This window comes from Trachypithecus francoisi, unplaced genomic scaffold, assembly GCF_009764315.1.
Source record: "Trachypithecus francoisi isolate TF-2019V2 unplaced genomic scaffold, Tfra_2.0 Lachesis_group13, whole genome shotgun sequence".
In the NCBI taxonomy this organism is placed as follows: Eukaryota; Metazoa; Chordata; class Mammalia; order Primates; family Cercopithecidae; genus Trachypithecus; species Trachypithecus francoisi.
Window position 1 is genome coordinate 22,200,302 of NW_022681458.1, and position 20,210 is coordinate 22,220,511.

The 20,210-nt window shown below is 55.5% G+C and overlaps 1 protein-coding gene across 1 annotated transcript; it reads right to left on the reverse strand.

Moving 5' to 3' along the window:
- Positions 1–1,396: 1,396 nt before the first annotated feature.
- On the reverse strand, positions 1,397–16,104 carry WNT6 (Wnt family member 6). Its single transcript, XM_033230202.1, has 4 exons — positions 15,752–16,104; positions 4,334–4,554; positions 3,775–4,109; positions 1,397–2,221 (listed from the first exon to the last, which is right to left on the reverse strand). Exons 1-4 carry the CDS (start codon positions 15,829–15,831, stop codon positions 1,760–1,762), a joined length of 1,098 nt encoding a protein of 365 aa, XP_033086093.1. The 5' UTR covers positions 15,832–16,104; the 3' UTR covers positions 1,397–1,759.
- Between the last annotated feature and the right edge of the window lie 4,106 nt (positions 16,105–20,210).

The window sequence follows — 20,210 nt, forward strand, 5'->3', positions numbered from 1 at the left end:
TGAAACCCCGTCTCTACTAAAAATACAAAAAACAGCCAGGCGTGGTGGCAGGCGCCTGTAGTCCCAGCTACTTGGGAGGCTGAGGCAGGAGAATGGCATGAACCCAGGAGGCGGAGCTTGCAGTGAGCCGAGATCCTGCCACTGCACTCCAACCTGAGGGACAGAGCGAGATTCCATCTCAAAAAAAAAAAAAAAAAAGTCAGTTTTATGTAAGAAGTCTGACTATCCTAAGGCTAACATGCAGCGAGGAAGCCCAAGTTAGCCACATGGAGAGAATGAGAGCACAAGAGAAGCTCTGTGCCCTAGACATGTGAGTGGGGGCTTCTTGGACTGTCCAGCACAGTACAGTCAATACTCCAGCAGAATGCAGCCATGTGAACCCAAGCCAATGGTTCTGCTGTATAGAGTGGACCTACTGAGCTGAGTTCTGACAAATCATGACCTCAAAAATCCTGAGAAGTAATTACTTTGGGGTTGTTTGTTATGTAGCAATGGATAACTGAAACAGAGCGAAATCCCTTTGTATAAATGAGGCTAACTTGGCCTATGCTGTAAAGTTCTAAGCAGCAGCACCAACTGCAAACCCAGAGTGTCTGACCCCAAAGCTCATGTTTTTTTTGTCTTCCATACCTTCATGGAGGAGTCATTCCCCATTGCAGTATTTGGACTGGAGGAAAGTTGGAGGCTCTGAGTCCTGGAAGTTGGGCTATGCCCTCCCTCTTTCTCTCTGGAGAAAGATGAGAGCTCAAGCTTCAGCTCTGGAGAATCCAGAACTGCTCTCTGTCTCCTCACTTTCACCATTAGCTTTCCAAGAGGAACCAGAAGGAAGGAAATATCGTTGGGTGCCAAGAGAAATGTTGGGACAAACTTGCTTCCTCTCCCTCTAAGTGTGATTAGAAATACTGTTCTGGGCAGTCTTTTCAATGTGAATGGGGGTGAAGTTAGTTTTGATGGTAACAAAACCTGGTGGAGCTAATAACATGTGTTCATCACATTCTACAGTTTATAAAGTGCTTTAATCCCATGGGCTTAAGTATCCCCAAAAGTTTACCCAGAAATTCCCCAGGGGTCACAGAAACAGACACAGTCCCCTAAGAATTAAGACAAGGACGAGTTTGAGAGCTGAGCATACCATCGGAAGCTTCTGATGCCCCTGTCCCTTTAAAGAGGAATTGCTAGTTCTTCTCCAGCTTGCAGATCCAGGCCCTAGATGTGTGACAGGAGTGAACAAGAATAATACCAAGGGGGGATAGTGAGTTTCCAGGAGAGGTCAACCTGGTCGGGAGATAGGGACCCAGGTGATGGCCCCTAAGGTGCTAGTTCTAGCAAAACCACCTTCTTTTGGAGCCTGGCAGCCTGAAGATGGGTCTCCCCCCAAACTGTGGGTCCAGCCCTAGTGGTTTAAATATTTTTATTGATACTAACCTCACCCACCATCCCGTGGCCAGCAGTTCTGGGGAGCCCAGTATCCAGGGGCCTTTAGACTGACTTGTTGGTTTCCTCCTAGAGGCCAAGGGGAGGGAGGACCTGTACAGTGTCCTTTAAACGCTCCCGGAGCGCCTTTTCGGGGCCGTCCGGCGCCCTGGGCCTTCGTAGGTGGGTCTTCCTCTCAAGTCCGTCGCCTCACCATTTCCAGAGGCATGGGAGTTGGGCTTCCGCAGGGAGAGGCTGGGCTCGAGCGGCGCCCGGTGCCGGTGCCCTGAGGTCCCGGAGGTGCGAGCCACCGCTGCGCGAAGTCAGCTAGGTGCCGGGCGGCGGGTCAGAGGCAGAGGTTGAGCTCCTTGCGCACACGGCAGCGGTGGCACTGCACTACGCAGCACCAGTGGAAACGGCACAGGCAGTTCTCTTCGAGCTGCACGCTCTCCTGGCGGTGCCCGCGGCCGCAGCACAGCAGGTCGCAGCCACTGAGGTCCGGGGCGCTGCTGTTGCAGGCGCGGCCGCGCGTGCCGGGGGAGCCGGTGCGTCGGTTGGGGGCGCAGAAGTCGGGCGAATCAGCGGCGTAGAGGAGGTCCGCTCGGCCCGGCGGCTTGAGCGTGCGGACGGCTGGCAGTAGGGCCTTGCCGTCGTTAGTGCCCATGACGCGTGAGGCGCCGTGGAAGCGCTCCAGCAGCCGCGCGCCCACCTCGCGAAACGGAGGCAGCTTCTGCCAGCAGGTTCGCAGCGCGCACGAGCCCGACAGCCCGTGGCATTTGCACTCGGTGCGCGTGTGGCTCCGCACGGCCTGCGAGGAGCAGAGGGGCGGACGCATGTGGACAGATGGGGGTGCAGGGAAGGGCCCAGTGGATGGACAGAAAATAAGATTGGGAATGGGAAGTGAAAGGAAGAGAGGAAAATGCAGGCAAAAGAAGGAGACAGCAAGTTCAGGAGGAGGAAATCAAGGAAAGGACGGCTCGGAAGGGAGGAGCAGGAGGAATGGTGAGGATGCAGTAGTATGATGATGACGAAGCGGGGAGACGGGGGACAATATGCAGCGCAGAGATTCCAGGGTCCAAAGCCAGGGGGTGGGGGAGAAAGCAGAATGGACAGCAGGGATGAGATTCTCTCTGGAGGAGGGGGGAGGTGGCAGTTGTGGAGGCCTAGCCCTCCTGCCAACCTGGCCCCCTCATTCCTACCCCTCACAGCCCCAGGCGGGGCTGAACAGAGATGCAGAGCCAGCCGCCTGGGCGTCTGTCTCCGCCACCCCGCCCCAGCCCTCTCGGCAGGTATGTGGGCCTGTCCGGACATTCCTCTTCGGGCCCCCTCCTCTCCCTGCCCGATGCCTCAGGCCCGAACCCTAGAGGACACGGTATGTATGGCGGTGTCCCTGGAGAACTCTAGAACTGAGGCGTAGGGTGCAGGAGGGCCGGCTGGGAATGCAGTACTGAGAGTGGAACCCAGGCGGCCTCTCCCCTATTCACTGTTTGAAGCCGGGTCTAAGATTTCCAACCCTACCAAGGATTGATGGCTCAGAAGACCCAAGAAAATCATTTCTGGAAGCTCAGAATCCAGGGGCTAACCTGACCTTGTGTCCACAGCCTGAGTCTACCCTGCCCCCTCCTGGAACCATCACACCCAGACAACCTTCTTGCTCCTGAAGGAGAGCTCCTGGGGCTCTCCTCAATACAGAGGGGAGAGGAGAGGCTGCTATAGCTCTGGGCAGGTGAGACCTGGGCTGGGGTTGTTGGGCAGCCAGTTGGCAAGTGCCCAGAATTGGTCACAGCTGTCCTGGCCTCCACCTGACTCCCTCCAACCTCCACCAGATTGGTTCCCTGTCCTTTGCTCTTTTCCATTGCCCCTTAGGCATGTTCAAACTCTTTCTAGGCCTCTCTCACTCCCCCTGACTTCCCTCTACCCAGTCCCCAGACCTTGCCCTAGCTTCTTTCCTGTCTTTCATCACCACCTTTGTTTTATTCCTCTGCCCCTGCCCAGGCATCTAGACCCCCTACCCACTGCAAGCTTTGCTTCACCTGTCCTGTCTTGAAGCTGTGCCCTCTCTACCTGGGGTCACTAAAGACCCTCAGTCCTATTCCGTGAGTATTCCTTCCCTATTCTGCCACTGTACCGCCCAGCATCTGGCCTTCTCAGACCCCCAAGTGACTCCTTCTTGAGGCTGGACACCCCTCCTCCCACATGGCCATCCATGCTTGCAGCCCGTCTTTCCGCACATGCCCACTCCCCCACACATTAACGCCCCTCCACCTACACGCCCTCACTCCTGCCCACACTTTCTCAAGCACGCTCCTGCGCGCACACTCACATTTCCGCACACACTCACTCCGTCGTGCCCCTACGCACCAGCCGGCCCGCCTCGTTGTTGTGCAGTTGCACCAACGCGCGGATGTCTCCGCGTCCCCGCTTGTGCCGCGCGTCCATAAAGAGCCTCGACTTCTCGTCCCCGAAGTCCACGTCGTCGCCGCAGCCTCCCCACTCCCAGGCGGAGCTGCCTTCCGGGGAGCCCACGGGGCCAGGGGGTCCGGGGGTGCCGGGCAGGCCAGAGGGCCGGGGAGGGGCCCGCCCGCGGGGCGCCTGGCAGCCGCACTGCAGCAGCTCGCCCATGGAACAGGCCTGCGTGACGGCGTGGCTGGCGCCCGCCGCAGTGATGGCGAACACGAAGGCCGTCTCTCGAATGTCTGCGAATACAGAGAGGTGCAATCAGCACAGGCTGGGGCGGTCAGCTGGGGCCTGGGACCTGAAACCTGGGACCAGGGGCCTGGGAGGCAGGGTCCTTGCAGAGTGCCCAGACACATGCGACGGGGAAGTGGGGCTCAGGCAACTTCAGCGAACCAGCTCCCCATTCCTCGGGTCCCCCAGCCTGGAGAAAGCAGCCCCACTTCCGCCCCCTCCCCACACTGACCCTGCTGCAGGATGCGTCCAAAGGCCTTGCTGTGGCTGGAGCAGTTCCAGCGGCGGAAGCGGAACTGGAACTGGCACTCTCGCACCCCGAGCCGGGCGCCTCGGGCTAGCTCTGCCACTACTTCCGGCTCAGCCTGACACAACTCAGCCTGCCTCCCGGCCAGCCGCCGTGCCTTCCTGCAGATGCTGATAGGGTCCATAACCAAGGGGCTGCCCACAGCCCTGGAAAGCAGATAATAGCAAGTCAAGGGTGTTACCCTTATAAGGGCTCGGGGTGGAAGGGAGGGAGACCAGCCCCACCTGGCCCCCAGCCGGGAGCTGAGACATGCCCTCCCACCCTACCCCCAAACTGCACTTGAGATTGTCCTGCCTGGCTCTCCTACTATTTCATGTCTGCGTCCCCTCTTAACTAGAGCCTATTCTGATAATTGCTACAGAGCAAAGATTCAATCTTATCTTCCTGCGCACATCTTTGTAAATAAATCCTTGTAGAAATTTGACTGAAGGTGAAGGCAGCTGGCACCAGGTAAACCAAAGTTAAAACTCAAACGTCTAGCCCAAAAGGGTGACAAGGAAAAGAAATCACAGAAGAAAGATCAAGAAGGCCGTCAAGGGAAAGAAAGTTATGTGTCATCAAGAGACACCAAAGAAAAGTAAGCAGTATCAAGGAATGATATGGTCCTAGTGGACCACAAGCTGGATATGTGTCAGCTGAATAGCCGCGATGAAAAGCAAGAACAATCCCAGGAAGAGAGAATGCCACAAGATATCGGAATGGCTAGGGAATGGAGCCTTGCTGAGAAAAGTCACACCCCCTCCGTAGCCCAAGTTTCTCCTTCTGTAAAATGGGTGTGTTGGGCTTTCATCTCTAAGGTGGGACCCTTCTGTGCCCCTGAACTGGAGAGCAGGAGGAAGGAGCTGGGGGCCAGGTCTCTGAAGCATTGTTGGAAAGTAGGTGACACTGACCCTTCTCCTGCTCCAGGATCTGTGGCTTTTTTTTTTTTTTTTTAATTGAGACAGAGTCTCGCTCTGTTACCCAGGCTGGAGTGCACTGGCGCGATCTCACCTCGCTACAACCTGCACTGCCCAGGTTCAAGCAATTCTCATGTCTCAGCCTCCCAAATAGCTGGGACTGGAGGCATGCACCACCGCGCCTGGCTAATTTTTTTGTACTTTTAGTAGAGACAAGGTTTCACCATGTTGGCCAGGCCAGTCTCAAACTCCTGACTTCAGGTGATCTGCCTGCTTTGGCCTCCCAAAGTGCTGGGATTACAGGCATGAGCCACCACACATGGCCAAGGATCTGTTGCCTTCTCTGAGCAGAATGGCAGTGAACCAAGCCCTACCTATTGGGGTGACATCACTGCTGGCAGCCAGGCAATGTTTGGCTTAGTAGGGGAAGACTTCATGGGAAGTTTCATGCACTTCCAGAAATCCCTCCACTCCTGACCTTCGTTCTGCCTGAGGAGAGAGCTGACATTTCGTTTCTGTACAGCAGGCCCCTGAAGGTTAATTCCATAGGGATTCACACCTGGGGAACCACTTTAAAGCATCAGCTTGCTCCTATTTGAACACTTAGCTGGGATCCCCATCTCAAAGGAATGAGTAGAGCATTTGGGAGCAGAGGATAATTAGAGATCACCCAAAAGTTCTTCAGCAGAGGGCAGAAAAAAAAACTGGGTGGGGGTAGGGGTCCCGGGAAATAGAAAAGAGAATGCTGGTAGGTGGTGCCAGAGGTCAAGGTGGCCTACTTTTCAGTTTTGCTTTAGTGCATATCTGCCCCACTGTCCCCATTTGCTCCACAAGTACAGGCTGCCCAGGCATATTCTGGCTCCACAACAATGAAATGTGATGGTCTTAAATAGAAGCAAGAGGAATTTAGATCTTAAGGTAGAACTCTCAACGCTAAGGACAGAGGTGCTTGAAGAGGTGGTGCAGGAAGATGTGCAGTAAGCTCAGTCCTTTACGGTCTACAACACAAACACGTGTGTGTGCGCCTGCATTCTCACGGTGCACGCACGCACTCAAACACACACACAAAATCAGGTTGCTGCTGTCATCCTTACCCAAGTAGCTCAGGAACCAGATGTCTCTCAATGGAGAGGCTACAGTCCACATCTTCCTTCCTGTGTACTTAAGACCAGCCCAGCACTGGCCCCCACCCTTTCCCAGCCTAGATAAGTAAAGCAATGGAGGGTGGGTCAGGGCACCCCAGTGACCCAGTGACTTTTGAGAGTTGATTGGTCTCTATGGATCCATCAATCTATCTGTCCCTCCGCTGCCCATATATCCTACCTCATTATAAGAAGGATTGGAGGTAGCTTCCAACATGGCTGTGCAGGGTCAGGAGATAAGACTATGAGCTTTTTTTTTTTTTTTTGAGACGGAGTCTTGCTCTGCTGCCCAGGCTGGAGTGCAGTGGCCTGCTCTCAGCTCACTGCAAGCTCCGCCTCCCGGGTTCACGCCATTCTCCTGTCTCAGCCTCCCGAGTAGCTGGGACTACAGGCGCCCGCCTCGTCGCCCGGCTAGTTTTTTGTATTTTTTAGTAGAGACGGGGTTTCACCGTATTAGCCAGGATGGTCTCGATCTCCTGACCTCGTGATCCGCCCGTCTCGGCCTCCCAAAGTGCTGGGATTACAGGCTTGAGCCACCGCGCCCGGCCGAGACTATGAGCTTTTTGAGCATGAGGACTGCCTTATTTTCCTTTGCATCTCCTGGAAGACTTAGGTACTTAGTTTATATCGTCCCCCAACCCCAATTTGTATTACAAATGAAATTGTATAGTATGAATTCTGTGCTATTTAAGTGAATAATACCTGTAGTATATTATACAACAAACATCATTTAATATGTGGTTTTGAATGAATAAATAAGCCATCTAAGAGAAAGTTCTCACTTGAGCCCAGGGCCCTGTCCACATCTTATTTCATGACTCCTAGTTCATTTCCTCAAATATGCTCTTTTCCCCCACTGAGAGTCAGAGGCAGGGAATGAGTCCTCTCTGCAGTCATCCAGCTCCTTTTGTCTGGGGCTCCACCTGTGAGTCGGGGACTCTGCAAGCTCATCTTCCCCACCCCCGCTGCCCCTACTTCTAAGTTCCCCAGCCCCTCCTCCTCAACCCTGCCCTCTGCTAACTCCCTACTTTCCCAGGGTTGACTGGCTTTATCTTCCCAAGGTTACTCTACCCCATCCTTCTCCTCTCCCTCCTCCTCCCTTAAGAAGGCAGGAGGGAGTGGAGATGAGCAAGACAGAAAGACAAAAACCTCTTGACCTTCTCTGTTTCACAGGGACTAGAGACAGGGAGAATCATGAGGAGTATGGAGGCCAGGGACTTTCAGGAGGTGGGGCTGAGGCTGGGGGGCTGCCCCAGAGCCAGTTCCTGGTCTGGGTCTGGCTCCCCAGGCTGGCTGGCTGCCTGGGAACTAGACTTGTTTACAAGCTGGTCAGGGGGAGGGATGGGCAGTAGTAGCAGCTAGAATCCCAAGGGACCAGTTTGTTCCCTGCCCTCCTGTCCTTGCTCCCATCCTAAATACATAGGAAATGAAACTCCAGAAGGGGCGTGGCAGGGGGCATTGGGCAAAACACCAAGCTTTGCTTCCGATCTCTGGTTTCTGTCAACTCTGTGTGGGCTGAGCCACTCTGAGCAAGTCAGTTCCCTTTGTGGGCTTCAGAAAAACTGAGGAGTTAGCATGAGAGACTCACATACCCCCTATAACTTTGGCTTTTGACACCACATCAAGTAATATCTCCCCCATCCCCACTCACCTTTCACCTTCCTTCCTTTACGCTTCCTTAGAGAGTGAACTCTGCTTCTCAGGCCTTTGGGTCAGCATTGGCCTGGGATCAGCCCAGAGATGTGCTCCTTTGGGAGAATTTGCCTGTTTTGGGGCCTGACGCACAGTGGTGGTAGGGAATACACATTATATAGGATCTGGGATCCTCATCAAACAGCCATTCCTGGGCATAGAAAAAAATGAGGCTACCCCTAAAAGAAATAAGTTGCGGACAAGAAGGGGCAAGCCTGTGGATGGTCATTGTAACCGGCTTGGCCTGCACCAAGCTCTCTCTACTAAGGACCATGGTTGGTAGGATCAATTGCCCAGGGATGTGGTATCAGGGGCCAGCCAGTCCCTGTTGGCAACATCTGTAGACCTAAGCCCTGGAGGTCCTAGATTTCTGGCCTAACCTACCTTTCCATCTCTTGAGTCAGAGGGACAAGAACAATGTCAGAAATCCCCCAGTTCAGCCCCACCCATCTCACCCTCGTTATGCAGATGAGCAAGACAGAAGACAACTGACTCTGGCCACTGGTGGGGGGATCCCTATTGCAAGACACAGTAGATGAATATTTCAAACACAAACAGTGCTGTGGGAAAATGGGCATGTTAGATATCATAAGACTTCCGGTGGCCTCCCACAGCATCCTCCACACAGCCCCGTACTCCTAGCAGGGTTGATTAACTCCAAATATATTCCAGATAACATCGCTAAACTTCTGGACTCAGACCCACCCTAAGTCATCAAAATCTTAGCATCTCTCCAAACTCACCTCAGATCCCACTTGCCCTAAGGAGTCTCCCTGGGCCCCAATCCCCACTGACCTTCCTCCATGCATCTCCAAGGTGTCACTCATTTGCGGGGGGGTGGGGGGGGAGGAAGGGGAGTGTCTGTTATCCTGCCAGTGGTATAATTAATTTTTCATGTTTGCTTGTCTTATCTTTCCAAGTAGGTAGAAAACTCATCAAAAGACAATAAGCTCATGCATGGGCATTCATGGAGTACACTCAGGGTTTTTTGGGATCCACCAGACTTGAGTTTGGATCTGGGCTCTGCCATCTGCTTGTTCTATGATGTTGAGTGAGTCCCTAGCATGTGAAGTTGGCACTTAGTCTTCATTAGATGGATGATGAGACTTAACCTCCTGAGCCTCAGTTTCTTCAACTGTCAAATGAAAATAGTAATATCCACCTCCCTCCCAGATTACAGATGGAGAGAACCTGTCCAGAGAGTGGGCTTCCTCCAACTACTGGTGTTTGTCTTCCCACTCACACCCTTATTCATCTTTTGAGCCTGCCCAGTTTAGGGCAAACCGTAGGGTGCAGGCAGCATTGTAGATTCCCAAGAACACCCTTTTCTCCAACTCTCTGCTATTTCTTCTCAGCCTGGATCCCTGCGTTCTCCCCCTCCTCCATCCAGCCCTGCTCCTGGACCAAATGCACCCTCTAGGACCCTCCTCTTCCCCAGCAGGCCCTCCTGGGTGGATCACTGAGGCCAAAGGGATCACAGCCCACTGGCTGCCCAATGCCTTCTGAAGGATCTCCAAGTCAGCCTCCCTCTATTTCCCCGCCCCTACTCCTAAGGTCCCCACACTGACCCCACCTCCCACAAGCCAGTAGAGGGAGCCCTGAGCCCTGGGGCTGTGGGTGGGGGTGGGGGAGGTGGGTGGTGGAGAAGGGGCAGAAAAATGTTGCCTGACGGCTGCTGAGGCGGCTGGGCCCGGGCCTGTGCCCGCCCGCCTGTCCTGTCCTGCTCTGTCTAACTCGGTAATTACTGCTCCCCCTCCCCCAGCCCCTACCCCCACCCAAACCACCACATCAAAGCCAGTGATGCCCAGCTCCATTAACCCCTGCCTCCCCACTGCCCCCCAGCTACCCCATCCCCCCGTCACCACTCCTAACTCAACTTGGTTCCCTCTGCCCTTCCTCACCCATCTGTCTTCATCACTCTTAGGAAAAGTGGAGGCATTCCCTTCTCTGACAGACTTCGCTGTGCAATGGGCTTCCTATTGGTCAGGGCTGCAGCAGGCGAAGGTGCCCCAGGAGACTGTCCTGGGCCCTCTACTCGCCCATATCGGGGTGGGGAGCACCTATCTGAGGGTGGGACAGGGGAGCAGGAGAGGCCTGTGAAAGATCCTGTGCCCCTTTCCTGATCTCCCACCCCCTTACAAGAATGAGGTACTGAGCCAGAGGTGGACTCAGTCCGACTCTGAGCTGCCTGGATTCTGGGTGGCCAGGGGCAAGTCATCTTTTCACTGCCTGTCCGTGACCTTGCCACCCTCACATGTAAGTGAAAATATTGGACCTGATTATCTCTAAGTGCTTTCTAGATCTACTTTCTAGATTAAACAGAGGTCTTGGAGCTGGAGGAACCAGCCAGAGAGGCCAAGTGGAAGCCTCCCAGAGGCCTTTCTCTCCCTCAGCTCCTCCTCCGGCAGTTCTGGAGAAGCACCCGAGGGAGTGCCTGGCCTAGGCAGGAAGGAGGGTGCAGGCTGGGGGTGCTGTCACTGACCCACAAAGGACAGGCATCTATGTTCCGAGTGCCTCCAGCCACCCTTCCGCCAGCCTGACAAACCTGCCCTCGCCTCATCCCCTCCACAGTGGCATTTCTCCATCATAGTGCACATTCTGGAACCCCCCACTTGCTGGGCCTGGTGAGCAAACCTCCTGCTAAGCTCTCCCCACCAACTCCTGGCTTCTGATGAGAACAGGGCAGGAGGGGGCTGCACCCCCCAGGAAACGTCTCAGTGCCAGAACTCTGGTGGGCTCAGGGCATGCTCTGGCCTGGATTGGGCCAGCCTCCTTCTGCCCCTGCCCTTTTCTGCTCACAGCCCCATTGTCTCCCTTCAGGGGAAGCTGCCAAGGCGGGAGGCCTGGAGGGGGGAACGGATGGCTAACCCACCCCCTTCTGCACCCCACCCTGGAGCTCAGCAGGGGCCAGCAACAGGACTGCCCGCAATGGGTCAGGGCCCCAGATAAAGACAGGATGGGAAAGGGTGGTCAGGCCCAGCCTGGGTTGGGGGTGGCAGCTAGAAAACCTGACTGCCACAAAGAACCAGGGTCCTTTCCCTGCCTCCCTGTGGGGCCAGATGAGGCTGTCCTAGGCCTCTGGCTCCCATTTCCTTTTCCAGGAGGGGGGTGGGTGAAAGACAAGATGGGATGGGGGAAGGGAGTGACACTGGGTGGTGTTTTCCCTAGTGGAACAAGGGGAGGGTTAGTTTCTTTCATAGAAAATATAAAACAGGACTGGGCACAGTGGTTTATGCCTGTTATCCCAGCACTTTGGGAGGCTGAGGCAGGCAGATGACTTTAGGTGAGGAGTTCAAGATCAACCTGGCCAACATGGTGAAACCCTGTCTCTACTAAAAATACTAAAAAAATTAGCTGGCGTGGTGGCAGGCACCTGTAATCCCAGCTACTCGGGAGGCTGAGGCAGGAGAATCACTTGAACCCAGGAGACAGAGGTTGCAGTGAGCTGAGATCACACCACTGCACTCCAGCCTGGGTGAGAGAGTGAGACTCTGTCTCAAAAAGAAAAAAAGAAAAGAAAAGAAAGGAAAGGAAAGGAAAAGAAAAAGAAGAGAAGAGAAAAGAAAAGAAAAAACAGAAAGAGGAAGAGAGAAGAGAGAGATTGATTTGACCATTCTATGAGAGTGAGCTATTTTCTACATTCATTGATTGGAGGTATAAATAACGATGGGTCAGATGTTGTAAAGAACTTCCTGGGGGTGGGCAAGACTGGAGCAGGGAGCAGAGCAGAAGCGGGGAACTGGTGACTAGGAAGCTCTCCTTCTCTGCCTTACTCCCAAGACAGGGTCTGACAGGGCCACAGCATAGGCTGGATGACCTGGATACAATGAGGCTGGACAAGATGACTTCCAGAGAGCCTGGCCAATGTCCTGGAATCTGGGATTCTGTAATTCACAAAGAGATGATTACAGATGAGAGAAAGACAGAGAGGCTGGAAGTAGAGTTTATTTTTATCGATTGATTGATTGAGACAGAGTTTTGCTCTGTCACCCAGGCTGGAGTGCAGTGGCATGGATCTCGGCTCACTGCAACCTCAGCCCCCCAGGTTCAAGCGATTCTTCTGCCTCAGCCTCCCGAGTAGCTGGGATTACAGGCACCCACCACCACTCCTGGGTAATTTTTGTATCTTTAGTAGAGACGGGGTTTCACCATGTTGGCCAGGCTGATCTTGAACTCCTGACCTCAAGTGATCTGCCCACCTCAGCCTCCCAAAGTGGTGGGATTTCAGGACTGAGCCTCTGTGCCTGGCCTGGAGGCAGAGTTTAGAAAGCATGCATCACATTGGAGTAAGGAGGGGGAGTGAAAAAGGTGGGAGAGAAACTTCTCAGGAACCTGGAGTCAGGTCTCCAAGCCAATTCCAAGGGCATGGGCCACACCCCTGCAGGACTCCCCTTTCCTGACCAAGACAGTCGAGTCACTCAAAGGTCCTGGGGTCCTCTCTGCTTCCAGCCTGGCTGCTGCTAGAATATCAGAGTAGGATGTAGGAGGCTGCTGCAGCTGCTTTCCTGGCCAGCACTGGAGCTCTGACCTGGCCAGGATTCTCTGACAAGTAGGGAGAAGAAGGCCAGTGAAAGCAGGTCCTGGGCATCAGAGAACAGCCTGGAAGTCCCTACTGGGAAAGATGCCAGCTGAAGTGAGACTGGGGGGTTGGGGGAGTGGAAGAGCCTCAGGCCAGTGGGAATTATTGGTCCAACCCATCAACCCAAACTTGACCTTGGAGGGCACTGGTGGGGTGGGGAGGGGTCAGGAGTGTAAGCAGAGTCAAAGATCCAGGGGAAGGGGGTCTGGGCTCAGACCAAAGAGATGAAGTGTCAGAAATAGACAGGTGACCAGGCGCAATGGCTCACGCCTGTAAGCCCAGCACTTTGGGAGACCAAGGTGAGTGGATTGCTTGAGGCCAGGAGTTTGAGACCAGCCTGACCAACATGGTGAAACCTTGTCTCTACTAAAAATACAAAATTTCGCCAGGCATGGTGGTGGGCACCTCTAATCCCAGCTACTCAGGAGGCTGAGGCAGGAGAATCATTTGAGCCGGGAGGTAGAGGCTGTCATGAGCCAATATTGTGCCACTGCACTCCAGCCTGGGCGACACAACGAGACTCCGTCTCAAAAAATAAAAAATAAAAGAAGTTGGGCATGGTGGCTCATGGCTGTAATCCCAGCACTTTAGGAGGCCGAGGTGGGCAGATCACTTGAGGTCAGTCACAAACTAGCCAGGCATGGTGGTGGGCGCCTGTAGTCCTAGCTACTTGGGAAGCTGAAGCAGGAGAATCACTAGAACCCGGGAGATAGGTTGCCATGAGCCAAGATCGCACCACTGCACTCCAGCCTGGGTGACAGAATGAGACTCTGTCTCTAAATAAATAAATAAATAAATAAATAAATAGAAATAAAGAAAGAAAAACAAAATAAATAGAGGAGAGTGAAGGGGCCAAGGCAGGCAAGAGAGGCTCATTCCCTCTGAGGCACATCTGAGCAAGGCAGTTGGACACCTTATCACGGGGGCCCCTCACTCCTCACCCGGCACACCCTGCAGCTGTGGCCATGAAGGCTTCTGTGTTCTCCCACACCTGCCCGTGTCACCTCCTCCCCTACTCCCTTCTTCCTAGCTTCAGGGTCAGTCTCTCAGGGACCAGGCCGCTCTCCTTTGGCTTGGCTGCCACCCAGGAGTCCCTCCTGAACAAAGGAACCCCCACAGGTATAGAGCCCAGAAAGGTGAATCAGCCAGTCCAACGACACTCCACAAACCCGTCTCCAGCACCAACACTCTCCTTGGCCTCAGGATTCCTAAAGACAAGGTATCTGCCTTCCAGGAGCATGGAAGAGAGACCTAAAGGACTGTTGTCAGCCAAATGCAGTAACTAGCATAGTTGCCCAATGTATGTGATACAGTGGGAGCACAGAGAAGGCAATGGAAGAAGGACAAGGGGGCAGCTTCAGGGTGGAAGTGGTATTTTAACTGTAAGGATAAGAATGATTTAGACAGACGGGGAGGGAGGGGAAGGAAGACAATGGCCATCAGGGAGGGACTCCATCCCCACACCTTGAAAAAGGGCAAAGTTAGGAAAGGCATTTATGGGGAAAAGAGATTCCTTTACAACATTTTCCTTGAAACTCTGGATTTTAAATTTAAATAAATCCCCTTTTTCAATCCTGGGGACCCTGGCCAGGAGAAGCTGGGTTGTGAGGAGGGCACCGCACATACTAAGTACCTCCTAAGGTCCTATTATTCCACACGTCCTCCTACCTAACCTTCCCAGCAAGCCTGCCAGGTAGGGAGACTGTTATCCTATTTCCAGTCAAGACTGAGAGATAGGGAAAGGAAGTGACTAGCCCAAGATCACGAACATAATGTTTAGATCTTAGATCTATCTGCTTCGAAGCTGCCACTGCATTATACTAAGCCGGATCAAAGGGCATATGTTCCCTCGTTGGGACCTGGGTCGTCCTCGGTTCGCCCCTTCCGTGACACTCGCGTGGGACGGCTCTCCGCATCACGGAGGATTGCGGCCCGCCGCTCCCTGTGTGGGCATCCTACTCCCTATCTCTCCAGAGCACCGGGATCTGCCTCTCTTACAAATCTGGGGGGCGAGGGAGGAGCGGAGGGCCGACATCCAGCCAATCACGTGGCAATATGCAAATAGGCACGACGCTGCCTTCTTAGGATTGGCTAACCGTCAGCGTTATAGTCCAAGTCCCTCCTCTCTAAACACTGAGCTATTCCGGGCGAGGGTTTGCGGCTCTGGAGACCAAGGGGAAAAAAAGTCCTCTGGATCTGGATCTCTGAGCCATCCCGGCCGGGCACCCTCCTTCCCCGCTCCGGCCCCACCCCCAGGGCTCGAAGCTCCCGCAACCTTCACTGCCTAGGTGTCCCTTCTAGCTAGGGCTAAGCCTGGGAAGACGCCTCCGTCCCTTGGCTGACCAGGCCCCTCTCCCTTCCCGCAGGACCTTCCCGGTCCCTTATCTCCCAGCCTGCACATTTTTTTTTCAGTCATGACCCCCACGTCTGCAAGGGCTGGGCGCCTGGGTCCCGTTCCTTCCTCTCCTCCTTTTCCTTGCTCGGGGAGGACGAGGTAGAGAAAACCAGGGTCCTAACTCACTTTTCCTTTTATATTCCCTCTCTCGCCACTACGGCCCAGTCCACAGGAGCCCGGAGAGAAGCTGGTGTGTTGGTAGGCAAAGCAGGGCGGGGAAGGGGCAGCTGTGTGGCCTCTCTGCCTTGTAGCTTCCCACCTTGTTCCTGTCTTCTCCAAATCCAGCCCCCTACCCTGAATCCAGGGCCCTCCTCACACATTCTTTTCCTCGGATATGTGTCTTTCCGAAAGCTCTTTCCTACCCACCCGCCTGTTCTTTGGTGAGCTGGGTGAGCGCATAACTTGGCGGGGGGTGGGGGGGGTGGGGGGGGGGGAGAACCCGGGAGGAGGAAACACAATAGAATGTGCCCAGGGGTTAGGAACCTCGAAGTTGAGTTCAGAAAGGCCCCCGGTGGAGGCCAGAAAGCTGGGCTCCGAAAGCAGATAGAGCCCGGAGGCTGCGGAACACCCCAATCGGTCCTGGGTCCCGGGGTCCCCACCCTCCAGCGTCCAGAGCCGCTCCAGGACAGCCGGACTCACCACCACAGTCCGCCGACGTGCGCTGGGCACAGGAGCAGCAGCAGCAGCAGCCCGAGGCGGGAGAGCGCGGGCGGCAGCATCGTGACCGCCCTACGGCCGCCGGGGTGGGCAGGGGGCGAGGCTGCGGAGCAAACCGCGGCGCGCGAGGGCCCGGGCTTCAGGGTGAGCGCGGCGAGCTCAACCGCGGCGGCCGGGAGGCGAGGGCTCCGGCGGCGGCGGGGGGGCCCATCCCGGGCGAGGAGGGCGCGGCGGAGGCGGAGAGCGTACGGGGCAGCCAGCGCCTGTCTCCTGCGGAGCTCGCTCGGGAGAAGAAATCAGAGCCGGGGGCGGGGGTGGGAGGGGAGCGGGGCCGAGGCGGGGGCGGGGGGCAGGGGGCCGAAGGGGGGTGGCAGTTGCGACAGTCAGGCGGCGGGACTCTCGGGAGCGAGCCGTGCGCCCCGGGGCGGCGGGCGCGGAGCGCGGTGGAGGGCGGGAGCGGGGTGCCGGGGCGGGGCCCAGCGCGCTTCTGGCTGTGGGACACGCCCGCCTCGCCCCCTCGCCTCGCCTCTCCCGGACTTCGAGCCCCCCGCAGCTCGCGGCCGCCAGGAGTCCGGGGCAAGGAAGAGCGGGGAAGAAGAGTAGAGGGGTGAAGGGGGGAGAAAGAGGAGCTGAGGAATGGGGGACGGGCTGGAAGGGAGACGTTTGACAGGTTTGTTGACTGTAAAGAGAGAAAACTTCCCAGGAATGAGGGAGTTTGGGGCGGGGGGCGGTGCAGAGGGAGATGCTGGCGCGGAGGCAAGAGAGGAAGTTGGCCTGGGGCACGGGGTGCTCCGGCGAGGATTGTCAAACTGGACCGCCCGAAAGGCGGATGCTGGAGGGGTCATCTCTTTCCGTGTCCCTCTTCGGTGCTGCAAGCCCCTTCCTCAGCCTCTCCTTGAAGAAGGGAGGAAGCCATGGGCCTCCGCTCTCGCTACCCAGCCATTCCACCTCTCAAGCCCGCGTTCCGGGGCGGGGAGGTGGGGGAAATGAGACGGCAAGAGGAGCCGCTCCAGGGCGTGCGCGCAAGCGCTGGCACGTGTAAGCGAGCGGGAGAATGGAGGTAGCAGACTTTCAAGAGATCGAGGGGTCAGAATTCGCTGCAGCCCGGCCTCCCGTGTCCACGGGTCTCTGCCTCGAGTTCCTCCCCCAACCTGGCCCGGGTAGAAGGGGTGGGAGAGCCAGCTGCAGGTGAGATGGCGTTTATCTGATTTTCTAATGCCACAAAAATGTCTTTGATGCCCCAGCCCCCTCCCCATGGGGGGGAGGAGATCAAAGGCTCCTTGGGGAGGAAGGACAGCTCCATTCATCACGCCATTCAGCTGGCAGTGGGCAGCAGCCCCTGCCCCTCCAGCCCCTGACGTGCCCCAGGTGGTGTGGGACATTCTCCCTGCCACTACCATTAAGAGCAACCATCAACCTTTAAGGCTGTCCTGGAGTGGGGAGAACAGATCGAGTTCCTATGACAGAAACGTCAGGTGCCCAGAAGAAAACTCCTGGTTGTTGGGAGAGAGGGGGACCTGAACGTGGGGACTGAGGTCACTTCCAAGAGAGACAAACAACCTTGGTGACCAGAAAGAGAAGACAAGATCCTGAGTCACCCAGAGAGAGGGGGGACAAGTAGATCAAGATGAGGCCAAGGGGCTAAGGGAGGTGACCCCAGGGGAGGAGGCAGATGGGGGAAGGAATGAGCAGACAGAGATGAAAGAACTGGAGAAGTGTTGGCCTTGCCTGCGAGCAAGCTCCGTATCAGGGCTCTGGTGTCCAGTCTGCATCAGCTCAACCCCTTGTACTGGATACAGAGAGTTCTGATGAAGGGACTAGGACACGCTAAAGAAGGGGAACAGGGGAGTCATAGAGAGAGGGTTTGGTCCAAGCACTGCCCTCTCCCATTTTAGCCTTTAACAGTATCCAAATCCCACGCACAGCCCCTGCACCTAGTAACTGTGCACACAGTTGCTGTTTCTACAGGACAATGCCAATCTGGACAGTTACTACAGGTCAATGCTAACTTTGGACACTACACATTCAAAGACATACCCAGGTTGGGTGCACACTCCGGCCATGTGGTACCAAATAGCCAGCTAGAGGGCTCTGGGGGTCCCTGGAGCCTGCAGGTGGCCAGTGGCCAGCCTCCTGGGAGCCACCACCTGGGTTCCGAACCCCCTGCCCAGCCCTGCTCCTACCCTGCTACTGTTATTGTAGATTATGAAATGCTCTCCCTATCCTGCATTCTTCTCCGAGGCAAGAATTTTAATGTATTTGTCTTTGTCATCAGGGGACCTGGGCTCTGAGACTGCCCTGCCTCTGCCTGAGGAGGGAGCGCCCCAAATCTAGTCCCTGCTGCCTCCAGACCCCAGCCTCTCTCCATTACCACTCCTCCCCCATGCCCTAGCCCTGCTCCCCGCCTCCCCCTCCTAAGACACAGTCTCTCTGTGGGGTGGATAAAAATGATGTTATTGAAACAACAGAATTGGGAGCAGTGGCAGGGAGCAGGGATCAGCTCAGGAAACTGGGGCGTTTGCCAAGAAGCCTTCTCCCCCGCAGGCGGCCTTTCTGCCCCCACCCCCCACCTTTCCTGCAAACATACACAGCTGGCCCCACCCCTCCTGCAGCACTCACTCTGGCCAGATCTTGCAGAATCTTTTGCCATCTCTGGACTCCCCAAGCCCTTGTCCCTCCCCCACACAGTCCCATTCCAGAATCAGTTGGCCCAGTAGTGCCTGCAGAGCATTGCAGGGTTGGGGGGTGGTGGGGAGGTGGGCTGGAATCTGTGACAAGCAGGACTCCTGGAGTCCCAATTCCTAGAGCTTCTGCCCCAGGAGCACCCTTCTGCTCACTCTCCTTTGCCCTCTCCACATCCTCATCAAGAGGCTGGCTGACATCTAGGCAGAGCCAGAGGATGACTTCTGTTGTTTTGCCCCCAAACCTCCAAAAAGATGAATTCACATGTTCCTGAGCCTTCAACCCACCACTATCACCTTAGAAGACTTACAAAGGAGCAGGGGGCTGGAGGGGGTGGCAGGAGGTAACAGACCGTGGTGCACAAAGATAGATCAAGATATGTGACGTACTTGCCCCCTCACACACACCAATGACTGGGCACAGGCCGCCAGATAACCCCACAGAAACCACAAGACATCCTCCCTCCTCCAGATAGTGCTGTGATTTTTTACCCACAGGTATGGATGGACACACAGATGGGCTGGCTCAGGCTGAAACACATGACACACACACACACACACACACCCCACCTCTGCAGAGATATGCATGCAGAAGAACGTTCACAAGAGACTGGAGTGGGAAGACAGCAGCCCGGAAACGGGTGGCCTGAATGGGGAGGTGACAGTCTGACCCCCCCCCCATCCTCTGGGCCCTGCCCATCCCACCTTCCTTCATCGCTCTCCCTTAAATCCTGGGAACCTGTTCATACTATGTCTAGGCCCTGTGCAAAAGGGAGACAAGAAAGGAGAGACTTAAGGTTAAGGAGGAAGGAGGGGCAGAGTGGGGGCAGTGGAGTTGGGGGGGAGAGGCAGCTGGAAATAGATAACATCAGAATCGCTGCGGGCGAAAGCAAAGCCCTCTGTTTCTGGTGGATTCTCTCTCACTGTCTTTCTGTGCCTTTTTACATCTCTCCCATGTCCATAATTTGGTCTCTATTTGTGTCTGTCTCTAAATCACTTTCTCTGTTTGTCGTTTCTCAGAATGGCTAAAGCTGCAGGAGCCCAGGAATTTGGGCCTGTGACCCTTCCCCTCCCAAGAACCTCCCTCTTTCCCCCCTTACTTCCCTCCTTCTGTCCCCAGAACTCCTATCTGTCCTTCCCTCTCTCTGTCCCCAGGAACTCCTATTCCTTCAGGGAGGTGACATGCCTTGAGAATTCCTAAGAGCCCTTGGTTTTTGGGTCCCTGGAAAACAGAGAGAGGAAAGGCCAACCCCTTAGAGAGATGGAGAAAGATAGAAAAAGAAAAGACAGTGCAGAGAGAGGCTCCTTTTCCTCTTCCTTCTGCATCGCAGACAGCTCTACTCCCACACTCGCAGCCCACCTGAAGCCAGGAAAGTGTGCTTTTCTAGAGCAAGGTCATGGCTTTAGTCAAGGCGGGGATAAGAGAATCCCCTATACCAGGCCCCAACTTCCCGCAGAGCCCACCTGCCTCCCATCTTCTACCTCTTTCAAGCCTGTCCATGCCCCCACCAGTCCAGGGAGAAAGAACTCAGAGGAAGCTTAAAAGGGGGTAGGGGAGCACAGGCTAAGGAGGGAGGGGCTGCTGCTCGCCCACCACAACTGGGCTGGGGGAAAGCCAGGGAACATTTGTTTCCACTTAGCCCCATGGGCCCATGTGGGAGTGGTTGGCCCCAGGAGCCTCTCCAGCCATCCTGGCCCAGGCTGGCTCCTGTAGTATTGACGTGCGGTGGGCAAAGGGTGCTGGCCTGGCCTCAAGTGTT

Bases quoted from the DNA above. Each gene is read 5' to 3' on its own strand.
- WNT6 (XM_033230202.1), bottom strand. From the start codon at position 15,831: ATGCTGCCGCCCGCGCTCTCCCGCCTCGGGCTGCTGCTGCTGCTGCTC. The intron at 4,555-15,751 runs GTGAGTCCGGCT...TCTGCTTTCCAG, and splicing joins CACGTCGGCGGACTGTGGTG to GGCTGTGGGCAGCCCCTTGG. The intron at 4,110-4,333 runs GTCAGTGTGGGG...CTGTATTCGCAG, and splicing joins TGGACGCATCCTGCAGCAGG to ACATTCGAGAGACGGCCTTC.